General features: G+C 43.7%; 1 protein-coding gene across 1 annotated transcript in view; it reads right to left on the bottom strand.

The window, feature by feature from the left end:
• Positions 1 to 15,236, bottom strand: part of LOC143986997 (uncharacterized) — a 130,030-nt gene that overhangs the window by 76,289 nt on the left and 38,505 nt on the right. Inside the window, exon 5 of the mRNA XM_077485434.1 lies at positions 13,540 to 13,674. Within this exon, the coding sequence (XP_077341560.1) occupies positions 13,540 to 13,674 (135 nt within the window). The remainder of the gene's footprint in view (positions 1 to 13,539; positions 13,675 to 15,236) is intronic.

Raw genomic sequence — 15,236 nt, 5'->3', positions numbered from 1 at the left:
GGGCCAGATAAGGGCAAGCAAAGGCCTGCATCTGGTCCCCCGGGCCACAGTTTGGAGACCCCTGGTATAAACTATACATGTATTTTGAAGTGAAATTTTTTTTTGAGTGATCAATTCCCAATATTAATTGATTAACACCAATGTCCCTTTATGATGAAAAAGGAGAAAACACCCCTAAACGGGGAATATATGGGACTTTCTGGGTGCTATTCATATACTCAACAACAGTTATGATAAAAAAACAAATATTTTATTTAGACACATGTACAGAGAAGAAAGAAAACGGTATATAAAATACATATACATTTCTTCCATACAAAAGATACCACAATTGTTCTACAGGTTTCGCCTTATGGCTTCTTCAGGATGGTGCATGGATCCTCTTGTCTAATGAATACGAATACAACATTTATTATAACAAATTTTCATCTTAAAACAAAGCATTTTCAAAAAGGTTTATTAAAATTTTATTAAACAACATATAGAAATACCTGGATATTTCATGTCACCTTTTTGTGCATACACTCTGATTATTCCAGTGAATTCACTAGTTTGAGGTTTCCGTAAATATCCAGGTATTGCTATATGTCATTTAATAAAATTTGAATAAACCTTTTTGAAGAAGCTTTGTTTTAAGAGCATGAAAATTTGTATCTATAACTCTTGTATTCTTATTCATTAGACAAGAGTATCCACGCACGTTCCTGAAGAAGCCATAAGGCGAAACATGTAGAACAATTGTGGTATCTTTTGTATGGAAGAAATGTATATGTGTTTTATGTAGTTTTCTTTCTTCTCTGTACATGTGCCTAAATCAAATATTCGTTTTTTTTTTAATCATAACTGTTGTTGATGAGTATATGAGTAGCACCCAGAAAGTCCCATATATTCCCCGTGTAGGGGTGTTTTCTCCTTATACATATATTTTGCGATTAAATAACATTTCTAACCATATGAAGTTAATCACGAGAGTCCCCCCTTACATCAGAGTCCACAGAGCTCCCCTTTCAAATCTGAATCCGCAGAGTTCTCCTTTTACATCTGAACTGGCAGCATTCCCTTTAGAAATTTTTTGGAATTTTCGGGTTTCGTCCGAAAAATACATTTATTTAGTTACTCCCGAAATAGATTTTTATTTATTTAGTTTTGTTAAAAAATGCGTTAGTACGAAAATCCCAATTGATTAAGGTCGAATCTGTCAGTTGAAGGCTTATGGTGTCTGGCGGATGTTCTAAGAAGATTCGAGGAAGCAGCTAAACCGCACGACGCCGCGATCCTACATTTCCTGGTCGAACCTATCGTTGTATTCTAATGTTGTTTGACTAGTAGTTATTACAATTATTAATTATTAGGCTTGTGCAATTCGTTTCGTAAAAAAAAATCAAAATTCGGCTGAATTTTGCATCAAATAAAATTAAAATTTTGCATGCAATAAAAAAAAAAATAACGAATTTCAACGAATACGAAAGAAATGATAGCGGATCTAACGAATGAATTCATCATGATTCGGTAATTCTTTAAAGATCTAATGAAACAAAAGGTCAACTCAAAGTAAATCTTATAGTCCAATCAGCTGATTCATTTTGTGCTGGAGGTTGGATTACTGGCAAAGTGCATTCCTGAGAAGTGAGAGAGAAGGGTGTTGTATTGTATTTGAGCCGAGGAGAAGAGATCTTGTCATTGTGTGTGTTAAAGTGGTTGTATACTCATTTTTTTTACTTTTACCTACAGGAAAGCCTATAGTAAGGCTTACCTGTAAGTAAAAAAAAATATCTCCTAAACCTGTATGATTTAGGAGATATTCCCCTCGGTATGTGCCACTGACTGCAGCGGCGCATGCGCACAAGGGGATTCTCGGCTGAAAGTCCGGCAGTGGCCGGACCCGGCCGGGATGAAATCTCCCGCGTGCATGCATGGGAGTGACGATATTGCGGCTCTGGGCACTCACAGCGCCGAAGCCGCGATACCCAGAAGAAACGCAGAGGGAGCATGTCAGCTCCCTCGGCGTGGATCGGGCCAGATGTCGGGGCCTCGTTCTAAGGTAAGTATTTCATAATGAGCTAGTATGCGGTGCATACTAGCTCATTATGCCTTTTGCTTTGCAGGTGGTAAAAAAAAAAATTAGCGGGTTTACTACCACTTTAAAAGATTCAATAAACAAACGAGTTTCTAAACTACAAATCGTTATCATGAATATATATATACATACATAAGTATCAAATTTCAACGACTACGAACGAAATTATAGCGCATATAACGAATGAATTCGACATGATTCGAGATTCAGTATAACGAATATCGACACTCTACAGAAATAACTAATTATCCGAAAACGTATTAATGTAACATAACAAAGAACAGAACAAAATGATGTATTTTTACGAATGACAACGAACCGAAACTAAATGAAATTTTCCATGGTGCACAAGTCTATTAATTATTATTACTAGTCAAACAACATTAGAATTCTTCTATAGCCTATGGGCGGAGTATTTGACCATAAATGTCCGCTCACGGCGATCGTATGTTTTTTAGCTGCTTTGTTGAATCTTCATGTCTCTATAATGTCGAATCTTTTCTCTCAATGTTGAATAATTTCTGACTAATAGAGTTAGGTTACGCACGTTCTGTAGACACAGATTGCTATTGTCACCGTCATGTTGAATCTTCTAGCAATCGATATCGAACTGTTGTCGCAACAACACAAAAAAATAAAGCATTTTTTTTAATTCCGGCTCTTTCGGATTTCGAATTCTGCGCGTTTGTTAGCGTTTTGTTAAAACGAACACGAACATCGCAAAATTTGGACATAAATGCATTCGGACGATAACGAATGAACATGTCTAGTTCCCTTACGTTGTAAGGGGGAACTCTGGGGTCTCTGATGTAAGGGGTGCTCTGAGAACCCTGATTTAATGGGGAACACTGAGATCTCTGATGTAAGGGAGGACACCGTGGCCTCTGATGTAAGGGGTGCTCTGAGAATCCTGATTTAATGGGGAACACTGAGAATTTCGATGTAAGGGGGAAGACTGTGACTTCTGATGTAAGTGGTGCTCTGAGAAACCTGATTTAATGAGGATTGAGGAACACTGGGAACTCTGATGTAAGGGGGAACACTGTGGCCTTTGATGTAAGGGGGAACTCTGATGTAAGGGGTGCTCTGAGAATCCTGATTTACCTTAGTGTACTCACTCAGAGGCAGGAGAGAGAAGGGGGGGGGGGTGGGGACTTCAGTCACAGACAAGGATGGATGGTGAGCTCACTCACCCCTTGGCTGGATGGCACAGAGCCGGGTGGGCAGACACAGAGGGGTGGGGGTGGGAGGAAGAGGAGCAGATCAAGCCCTCTCTTCTCTCCCGTCTGTGTGTATGTGTGTGTGTGTGTGTGTGTGTGGGGGGGGGGGGGGGGCTGTTAGTGCTGGATTTGGGCAGGGTGAAAGAGAGTGTAACACACTCTCAGCTTAGACAACTGCAGCCAGCAACCCTGCTGGGAAGCCATAGCGCAGTCTAAATAATGTGTCCGTGTTTCAGGTTGTCTGAAACCTGGACACCAGATTCAAAACCCAAACTGGTGAATCCCGGACACGTGGCAATCCTACTGTACACATAGCCTACAGTACAGTAAATCCTCACATTACAATGACAGAAGTTTCTACATGAGGCATGTGGCATGGCACGCCACAGGTTAATGCATGACCTTTGTCTGTAGTGTGAAAACTGACACTTCCTGTGAATAAACGATATATCCCACAATCCCTGCGTCTCTCAGTCCAGCACTGGTGAGGGTAAGAGCCAAATGGTAATAGGAACTGACACAGACACAAACAGACTGAGCAATTAAAATAGAGATTGTATCATTTGCGATACAGCACAGAGGAAATGGTGGGACATTGATTGGATGCTGTGTGACCCGGAAAAAGATGTTGTCTTCTCTCTTTGACGAAGACTCAACTGCAAACTGCAGCCACAACATGTCAGCCCTCGGTCACAGCAAATCCGACTTTGAAATCGTGCGACTTCACTTTCAAAGCTGCATGTCAGTTCGACTTCAGGTGCCACTTGGTTGACATCTGTGCGACTTCATGCACGCATGCGACTTGCATGCGCACGGGAGCCGACAGCGGTGGCTGTCTTCGGGTAAAAATCTCCTAAACCTACACGGTTTACACGGATACACGGTTTACACTGATATTTCTTGGACCTACAGGTAAGCCTTAATCTAGGCTTACCTGTAGGTCAAAGTTGGTTGTAAGGGTTTACAATCACTTAAAAGTTCAATTTCAGGGACTGAAGTAGTAAAGAGGCTATTCCCACCTCCCATGGCTTCTGATTTACTAAACTGTATTTTCAGGTTGGATAATAGGCCATAGATATCAAATTCCCAAATATGGTTTGAGAGGGACACTAACGGATTAGTGAGGGAGAAGAGCATGTCGTCAACGTACGCTGAGACACTGTAAATACCTCCAGGATGGGGGGGGGGGGGGTGGAAGCTAAAAGAAAAAGTAACAGTAATGCCGCGTACACACGACCGGACTTTTCGACGGACTTGGTGCGGCGGACTGGAATCCGTCAGACAATACGATCGTGTGTGGGCTCCAGTGGACTTTTTCTTCCCAAATGTCCGGCGGACCTAGAAATAAAACGTGCTTCAAATCTTTCCGACGGACTCGAGTCCGGATCAAAAATCCAGTCATCTGTATGCTAGTCCAACCGACTAAAACCGAGGCTAGGGCAGCTATTGGCTACTGGCTATGAACTTCCTTATTTTACGTCATCACGCTCGAATCCGTCAGACTTTTGGAGTGATCGTGTGTGGCCAAGTCCTTTTGTTTGAAAGCCCGGCGGACCTCAGCTGCAAAGCCCATAGAAATGTCCGCCGGACCAAGTCCGTCGAAAAGTCAGATCGTGTATAAGGCACATCCCAAAACATTTCACAGGGCAGCAGGTCTGGGTATAATCCCGTATAGCAGGAGCAATGGATCAGAGGCAGGTATATGTCAGCTGCATGCAGTGGCGTAACTAGAACCTTCAGGGCCCCGATGAAAGAAACCATGAAGGGCCCCCCTGAACCCCAGTCCGGCGGTGGAACTCCAGGGCGTGGTCACAGGTATGACCTTTGTGAGCCCTGTAGTTCCACCACTGGCATCAGTATTTTTTTTTTCTTATTTTTTTTTTCTCTGGCTGGGGAGAACAGACATCGGACTGAGCGGCAATGCATGGAACAGGAGAGGGGTACTCTGAGGAGCCGGGTAGTCATCCTCCACCTCCAGCCACCCGTGTGCATGGTGCACTGGTACCCCTAGCTGCCTATGCTGCTGCCGGCCATATGTAGAGGGGGTTGCATGGGCCCCCTGCAGCACAGGGCCCAGTTGCGGTTGGGACTGCTGCACCCCCTATAGTTACGCCCCCGGCTGCATGACAATAGTGGTGGAGAGCTGCTGTCACCTGTATCATCATGGGAGCACAGCACTGTATCAGGGTGTCATCAATGCCCGTAAACTAAAGAGTGGCACCAGGATAGGCACAGAGAGGAGATCCATCAGGGAGTCTGGTAAGGATTAGTAATAGGAAACATTGGGCACAGCTCTATGATTCACGTGAAACCTCCGGTGATCGTAGGCTAGATTGCGTTTTTTGTTTTTTACTAAAAATATGTAGCAGTATATATTGGCCTAAATTGATAAAGAAATTACATTTTTTTACATTTTTTTATTGGATATGTTTTATAGCACAATGTGAAAAAAATGTATTTATTTTTTTCAAAATTGTTGCTCTGTTTTTGTTTATAGCGCAAGCAATTTTGTTTATAGCGCAAGCAATAAAAACGTCAGAGGTGATAAAATACCACCAATAAAATATTTGTGGTGAAAAAAAGGACATCATTTTTTTTTTTTTTTATTTGGATACAGCGTCGAATGGTCAGTAAAAGTAAACGCAGCGCCATATCGCAAAAAAAAAATGGCCTGGTCATGAAAGGGGGTAAAACCTTCTCGTTAAATCACCTTTTTGCTTAATTAAAACAGTATTATTTTACAATGGTATTCTAATAACACACACACAGTCTTTGATTTCAGAAACAGTGTTTACAGTTCGAATTCGACTGGAATTCGATGTAAAATCCGATTCGAAATTTCAATTCGAATTTTTGGAAATTCGGACGCATTTCAGTTCATTATACGGAGCATTCGTTTATACTGTAATTCGGGTATTCTGATATATCCGAATCTCCGAATAGTGGAAAGTTCGTCCAAATATTTATTGGGAAAGGTAACGAAGCGCACATGCCTAGCCACCTTTGATGCTGCATTACCCTACAAGGAAGTGCTGTATGCTCATAGAGGTTGCCCTGCCAAATATGGTAAAATATGAGATATGTGTCTGGAAAAAGCCTCCACGCGGGATGAGACTGCTAATGTCAATGTTTAACACTATCTGCATAGACCGGATATTATCGTCATTTTTATGCCAGGTCTGTCTAGGATTGTTTATACATATAAGGGCATTCGGTGTGCCTGCCTTATATACGATCGATCTTTTGACTGCCATAAAATCCTTACATAGGCATTCTAGATGCACACAACCTTATCAGCTCTTCTCATGAGCTGTGCTTTCCGTTCAACAGCTTTGTATCAGTCAACCTGCGGGTTTCTCCTTTTGTTTCGGTTGTGAGATTTTGGAAATTGCTAATATTTCCACATGTGTCGTGTAAACGTGTATATATATATATATATATATATATATATATATATATATATATATATATATATATATATATATATGTATGTATATACACACATATACACAGTATCTCACAAAAGTGAGTACACCCCTCACATTTTTGTAAATCTTTTCTTCTAACCTTTCATGTGACAACACTGAAGAAATGACACTTTGCTACAATGTAAAGTAGTGAGTGTACAGCTTGTATAACAGTGTAAATTTGCTGTCCCCTCAAAATAACTCAACACACACAGCTAGGGTTGCCACCTGTCCAGGATTCACCCGGACAGTTCGGGTTGGGAATCATGCGTCCGGGTTTCAGACTGCCTGAAACCCGGACACATTATTCAGACTGGACTATGGCTTCCCAGCAGGTTTTCTGGCTGCAGTTGGATAAGCTGAGAGTGTGTGTAATGCCGCGTACACACGATCAAATTGTCCGGCGTACTTAGTCCGCCGAAACGCATTTCACCAGACAATCCGATCGTGTGTGGGCTTCAGCGGACTTTCTCAGCGTAAAGTCCGGCTGACTTAGAAAGTATTTTTGCAGTCCAATCTTTCCGCCGGACTTGGGTTTCAGCGGACAATACGTTCGTGAGTATGCTAGTCCGGCGGACTAAGAATGACACATGCTTAGAAGGAAGTACGAGAAGGAAGCTATTGGCTACTGGCTATTGAACTTCCTTTTTCTAGTCCCGTCGTACGTGCTGTACGTCATCGCGCTAGCAAACTCTGGACTTTCTGTGTGTCCGTGTGTGGCCAAGTCCGTTCGGTAGAAAGTCTGCCGGACTCTCCACCGGATCGTTTGCCGGACTAAGTACGCCGGACAATTCGATCGTGTGTACGTGGCATTACACTCTTTTTCACACTGCCCAAAGCCAGCACTAACAATACTAACAATTTCCCCACCCCCTGCCCCCCGCACTGACAGGAGAGGAGAGGAGAGAGGGCTCAATCTGCACCTCTCCCCCCCCCCCCCCCCCACCCTTCTGTGTCTGCCCACAGTCCAATCCCCAGCGCTGTGTCTCAGAAAAAGGATAGTGGGGTCAGAAATTGGAAGTCCAGCAGCCTCAGATACATCTGAATGAGAAGTGCTGACTCCCAAGGGGTGAGTGAGCTCACCATCCATCCCTGTCTGTGACTGAAGTCTCCCTCCTCTTCTCTCTCCTGCCTCTGAGTGAGTACACTAAAAGGTAAATCTGAGTTATCAGAGCATCCCTTACATCAGAGTTCCCCTTTACACCAGAGGCCACAGTGTCCTCCCCTTACATCAGATTCCATCCCCTTACATCAGATTCCACTCCGTACATCAGAATGCATAGTGTTCCCCCTTAAATCAGGGTTCCCAGAGCATCCCTTAGAGGCCCCAGAGTTCTCTCTTACATCAGAGTCTATAGAATCCCCCGTACAGTGAAAGGGAACTCTGCCAGTTCAGATGTAAAAGGGGAACTCTGTGGACTCTGATGTAAAGGGGGACTCTTGTTATTAATGCCATATGATTAGAAATGTAATTTAATAGCAAAATATATCTATAGTTCATACTATTAAAGAATATGCTGTGCGCCACTAAAGTGTTCGGGTTTGATTTGAAGAATAGGTGGCAACCCTACACACAGCCATTAATGTCTAAACCGCTGGCAACAAAAGTGAGTACACCCCTAAGTGAAAATGTCCAAATTTGGCCCAAAGTGTCAATATTTTGTGTGGCCGCCATTATTTTCCAGCACTGCCTTAACCCTCTTGGGCATGGAGGTCACCAGAGCTTCACAGGTCACCACCGGGTCTCTACCCCTCCTCCATGATGACATCACAGAGCTGGTGGATGTTGGAGACCTTGCGCTCCTCCACCTTCCGTTTGAGGATGCCCCACAGATGCTCAATAGGGTTTAGGTCTGGAGACATGCTTGGCCAGTCCATCACCTTTACCCTCAGCTTCTTTAGCAAGGCAGTGGTCATCTTGGAGGTATATTTGGGGTCGTTATCATGTTGGAATACTGCCCTGCGGCCCAGTCTCTGAAGGGAGGGGATCATGCTCTGCTTCAGTATGTCACAGTACATGTTGGCATTCATGGTTCCCTCAATGATCTGTAGCTCCCCAGTGCCGGCAGCACTCATGCAGCCCCAGACCATGACACTCCCTCCACCATGCTTGACTGTAGACAAGACACACTTTGTCCTCCTCACCTGGTTGCCCCCACACACGCCTGACACCATCTGAACCAAGTACGTTTATCGTGGCCACATCAGACCACAGGACATGGTTCCAGTAATGTCCTTAATCTGCTTGTCTTCAGCCAACTGTTTGCGTGCTTTCTTGTGCATCATCTTTAGAAGAGGCTTCCTTCTGGGATGATATCCATGCAGACCAATTTGATGCAGTGTGCGGCGTATGGTCTGAGCACTGACAGGCTGACCCCCCCCACCCCTTCACCATCTGCAGCAATGCTGGCAGCACTCATACATCTATTTCCCAAAGACAACCTCTGGATATGACGCTGAGCACGTCACCTCAACTTCTTTGGTGAACCATGGTGAGGCCTGTTCTGAGTGGAACCTGTCCTGTTAAACCGCTGTATGGTCTTGGCCACCGTGCTGCAGCTCAGTTTCAGGGTCTTGGAAATCTTCTTATAGCCTAGGCCAGTGATGGCGAACCTTGGCACCCCAGATGTTTTGGAACTACATTTCCCATGATGCTCCACTACACCGCAGAGTGCATGAGCATTATGGGAAATGTAGTTCCAAAACATCTGGAGTGCCAAGGTTCGCCATCACTGGCCTAGGCCATCTTTATGTAGAGCAACAATTTTTTTTTTCAGATCCTCAGAGAGGTCTTTGCCATCAGGTGCCATGTTGAACTTCCAGTGACCAGTATGAGAGAGTGAGAGCGATAACACCAAATTTAACCACTACAGTACAGGGCACTTTCGCCCCCTTCCTTCCCAGCCCAATTTTCAGCTTTCAGCGCTCTAGCGCTTTCAGTGACAATTGCGCGGTCATGCTACACTGTACCCAAATGAAATTGTTATCATTTTGTTCGCACAAATAGAGCTTTATTTTGGTGTTATTTATTCACGACTCCGTTTTTTTTTTTGCGATATAAGCGCAAAAATAGCGGAAATTTGGAAAAAAAACAATATTTTCTTTTTTCTATTTGAAAAGAAATCCAATAAAATCAAATTTTGTCATAAATTTAAGCCAAAATGTATTCTGCTACATGTTTTTGGTAAAAAAAATTCCGTTAAGTGTATAATAATTGGTTTGTGTGATCACGGACATATGTACGCAAATGATCATGTACATATGTGTGCAGGTGATCACGTACATATGTGTGCAGATAATCATTGGGACATGTGATTTTAGTGGGACATATGTGGGGGACATGTTTTTATTATTAGGGACATGTGTTTTTATTATTTGGGGACATGTATGTTTTGGGGACATGTGTGTTTTGGGGACATATGTGGGGACTGTGTTTGTACTGTGTGGTGTGTTGTGTGTTTACACTACACTGATGATCAGTGAGTAAAAAGCTGTAAAAAGCAGCCCATACTCACTGATCATCAGCCGGCTGCAGCGTTCTGCTCTCCTCTCCTCAGCGGTGACTTCCGTGTAAGGAGAGGAGAGCCGATTGCCTAGCAACCGGCTGTTTGTTTACATCACATGACGGCCGTGATTGGACACGGCCGTCATGTGATCAGGAGGGCCAATCACAGAGCCCTCCTGCCGATCTGAGATGTGCCGTGTCCGGGTGACACGAGCACATCGGGATCGCGCCGCTGCGCGGGCGCGCGCGCGCGATCCTGCTACTCCTGAATGACGTTCCTGAACATCCTATCAGGAGTAGACGGCTCCCACCCGGCCGTATATATGCATTGGCCGGGTGGGAAGTGGTTAAAACACCTGCTCCTCATTCACACCTGAGACCTTGTAACATGACCCCGGGGAGGGAAAATAGCTAATTGGGCCCAATTTGGACATTTTCACTTAGAGGTGTACTCACTTTTGTTCCCAGCGGTTTAGACATTTACATTGTTATACAAGCTGTACACTCACTACTTTACATTGTAGACAAAGTGTCATTTCTTCAGTGTTGTCACATGAAAAGATAGAATAAAATATTTACAAAAATGTGAGGGGTGTACTCACTTTTGTGTGTATATATATATATATATATATATATATATATTGGCTATTAATGTATAACTCATGCTGTTCCCCAATAAAGTGTTTATTTGTAAAAAAAATATAGACCCCTCATTTCTTTGTAAGCAAACATACAAAATCTGCAGGGGATCAAATCATTATCTTCCCCTCTGTATGCAAGCCGCATTTAAAATCGACAAAAATAGTGAAGGAACTTCTTTTTTCAAATCAATGCGGCACCACAAAGTCAGGTTCACACTAATTTAACCACTTGACGACCAGCTCACACAGTTATACTGCAACGGGTCGGCCGCCATGCGTGAACCGACGTACCTGTACCGCGCCGCGCGCAACTGGAGCGTGCCCACGGGCTCGATGTCTGCTGGCGACCCACGATTGGTGTACAGAGGCAGAACAGGGTCTATGTAAACAAGGCGATTCCCCCATTCTGCCTAGTGACATGTCAGAGATCTTCTGTTCCCAGTGATCTATGTTCCAGTGAGCCCATCCCCCCCCCCCTATAGTTAGAACACACCCAGGGAACACAGTTAACCCCTTGATCGCCCCCTAGTGTTAACCCCTTCCCTGCCAGTGTCATTTTTACATTGATCAGTGCATTTTTATAGCACTGATCAATGTAATAATGTCACTGGTCCCCAAAAAACAATAATTTGGGGTCAGATCTGTCCGCCGCAATGTCGCAGTCCCGCTAGAAATCGCAGATCGCCGCCATTACTAGTAAAAACTATTAAATAATAAATAAAAGTCCCTAAATCTATCCAGTAGTTTGTAGACGCGATAACTTTTACGCAATATATGCTTGTTGCGTTTTTATTTTTTTTTAACCAAAAATATGAAGAATATATATTGGCCTAAACTGATGAATACATTTGTTTTTTTTATATATATTTCTTTCGATATGTACTATAGCAGAAAGTAAAAAAAAAAAAAAAAAAAAAAAATCTTGCTTTTTTTTTATTATTTATAGCGCAAAAAAAAAAAAAAAAAAAAAACATCGCAGAGGTGATCAAATACCACCAAAAGAAAGCTCTATTTGTGGGAAAAAAAGGACATAAATTTAGTTTGGGTACAACGCAGTTGTCAGATAAAGCGACACGCAGTACCAAATCGCAAAAAAATGGCCTGGTCATTAAGGGGGGAAATCCTTTCCAGGGCTGAAGTGGTTAAATAGTTCCATTGCTGGCAATAGGGTGCGACTTGTCATGCAATTTGGACCTGTCAAATAGCAGGACTTAGCCCTTGTACACACGATCGGAGATTCCGACAACCAAATCCGGCGGATTTTGTCCGAAACTGTTGCATACACACGGTCGGACAAAGTTGTCGGAAAATCCGACGTGATGACGTTATTCCGTTACGATGGGACTACGTTCAGGCTAGTAGCCAATAGCTTTGGTGTAGGAATTTGATCTGAGCATGCGTGGCACTTTGTCCGATCGGAATTCTCTACACATGATCGGAGTATGTCCGATCGGAGCATTTTGTCGGAAAATATTTCCGGCAAGTTGGAAAAATTGGTCCGACGGATATTCAGACGGAAACAGTCCGATGCATACCACACACAGTCGGATTATCCGACAAAACGCTCCGATCGGACACATTCCGTCGGAATCTCCGATCGTTTGTACAAGGACTAAGGCTGAGGTGAATGAACAAACTACACTGCAACTACACTAATATTGAGTTAAAACAACAAAACAATTTAAAAAAAAAGTGTACTATGCCTTTAAGGGCCCATTTTTATCTACCCTATTTCCCCGAAAATAAGACCTAGCTTGATTGTCGGTGATAGCTGCAATATAAGCCCTACCACCCAAATAAGCCCTAGTTACAGTCCTTGTAGGCCTTATTTTCAGGGTAGGGCTTATTTTTGGGGAAACAGGGTAAAGCTTATTTGGGGGGTAGGGCTTATATTGCAGCCATCACCGACAATCACGCTAGGTCTTATTTTCGTGGAAACAGGGTATTTGTTGCAGGAACACGCATGCTAACGTGATGTTCATAGGCCTGCGCACAGGGTGTGCCAGGTGTACCCAGGCACATCCTAATCACTCTTTACAGCACAGATCCCCCCTACTTCCCTGGCTCCCCGCTTCCCCCCTGCAGTGCTACCAGCTTCCCTCCTCTCCCGCCAGCTGTTGCTGCAAGGATGTTTTAGGATGAGTGGAGGAAGGGGCCGGTAAATATCTAATTGACCATCCCCTTCCCTTTCTGAATGAACATTGAGTGATCGGTAGTGTGTGTTTGAGCTTTGGGGTGCACACCCTAATGCAATAGACTGCGCACACCTATGACAATATATTACGTTTGTTGCATTGTGTTGCCATTCACAGTGTGCTGTGTACTTTACAGTAAAACATTTTTGTAACACGTCACAAAAAAACTGGAGAGTGCAAAATCTGATGCAGCTGTACACAGAAACCAATCAGCTTCCAGGTTTTTTTTGTCAAAGCTTAATGGAACAAGCTGAAGTTAGAAGCTGATTGGCTACCATACACAGCTGCACCCGATTTTGCACTCTCCAGTTTTAGTACATGAACCCCACTGCACATTAAAGTATTGTATGTGGTAATGCACCAGGTAAATGTAAATGTCCCCTAAATATAGAAATATAAAAATCGAACGTTCGAAAAATTTCTGGATATCTCACCACAGGTCCCGCTGTGATTGAAGGATGTATAAAACTCGCTCTCTGTGATTGGATGGTCTGACAGTTGGTACAGCCTAACGATGGCGTCTCCATATTGCTCCACCAGGGACCGGTTATATGGCTCCGACTCGTATCCTGTACAATAGAGATATCGATAATCAGTGTTTCCTTTCTATCTACTTAGGAAGTGAATATACTGTACAGATATATCATAAAGTGTATAATTACAGAGCCCTGAAAAAGTATTCATACCCCTTGACAATGTCCACATTTTCTCATGTTACATCCAAAAAAACGTAAATGGATTTTATTGGGATTTTGTGTGATAGACCAACACAAAGTGGCTCATAATTGTGAAGTGGAAGGAAAATGATGAATGGTTTTCCAAATATTTGAAAAGTGTGTGTGTGTGTGTGTGTGTGTGGGGGGGTGAGGTATTCAGCCCCCTTTACTCTGATACCCCCTAACTAAAATCTAGTGGAACCAATTGCCTTCAGAAGTCACCTAATTAGTAAATAGAATCCACCTCTGTGTAATGTAATCTCAGTATACATACAGCTGTTCTGTGAAGCCCTCAGAGGTTTGTTAGAGAACCTTAGTGAACAAACAGCATCACGAAGACCAAGGAACACACCAGACAGGTCAGGGATAAAGTTGTGGAGAAGTATAAAGCAGGGTTAGTTTATAAAAAACAATCCCAAGATTTGAACGTCTTACGGAGCTCTGTTCAATCCATCATCCAGAAATGGAAAGAGTATGGCACAACTGCAAACCTACCAAGACATGGCCGTCCACCTAAACCAGGGATATGCAATGATCGGACCTTCAGCTGTTGCAACACTACAAGTCCCATCATGCCTCTGCCTCTGGGTGTCATGCTTGTGGCTGTCAGAGTCTTGCTATGCCTCATGGGACTTGTAGTTCTGTAACAGCTGGAGGTCCACTAATTGCATATCCCTGACCTAAACTATTCATGTGTTAGAATAGTCCCAGTCACAGTCCAGACCTAAATCCAATTGAGAATCTGTGGCAAGATTTGAAAATTGCTGTTCACAGACGCTCTCCATCCAATCTGACAGAGCTTGAGATATTTTACAAAGAAGAATGGGCAGAAATGTCACTCTCTAGCCAGTTCCCGACCAGCGCACGCCGATGTACGTCGGCAGAATGGCACGGGCAGGCAAATGGGCGTACCTGTATGTCCCTTTAAATTTGCCGCCCTGCCATCGGGAGCGCGCCGCCGGCGCGCTCCCGTGCTGGTCGGGGACCCCCGTGAGTCCGGTCGCGGGTCCCACGGATTCGATCGCAGCGGGCATACCCGCGATCGTCTCACGGGGCGGCCGAATGAAGAAATGCCGTTGTAAACAGCATTTCTCCATTCTGCCTAGCAACTAGTGACGCTGATCTCTGCTCCATGTGATTGGAGCAGAGATCAGTGTTCACTAAATGAAAGCCCAGCCCCCAGCAGTAAGTAAACCGCCCCTAGGAACACTTAACCCCTACACTGCCACCCACTGGTTAACCCCTTCACTGCCAGTGTCATTTTACACAGGAATCACTGCATTTATATAGCAGTGATTGCTGTATAAATGACAATGGTCCCAAAAATGTGTCAAAAATGTCCAATGTGTCCGCCATAATGTCACAATAAAAATCGCTGATCGCCGCCATTACTAGTAAAAAAAAAAATATTAATA

The sequence above is a fragment of the Lithobates pipiens genome, unplaced genomic scaffold (assembly GCF_037356315.1).
Source record: "Lithobates pipiens isolate NorthernLeopardFrog02 unplaced genomic scaffold, aLitPip1_a1.2 Scaffold_18, whole genome shotgun sequence".
Lineage (NCBI taxonomy): Eukaryota > Metazoa > Chordata > Amphibia > Anura > Ranidae > Lithobates > Lithobates pipiens.
Note: the sequence above shows the minus strand (reverse complement) of the source record. Positions and strands in the feature narration are given on the sequence as shown.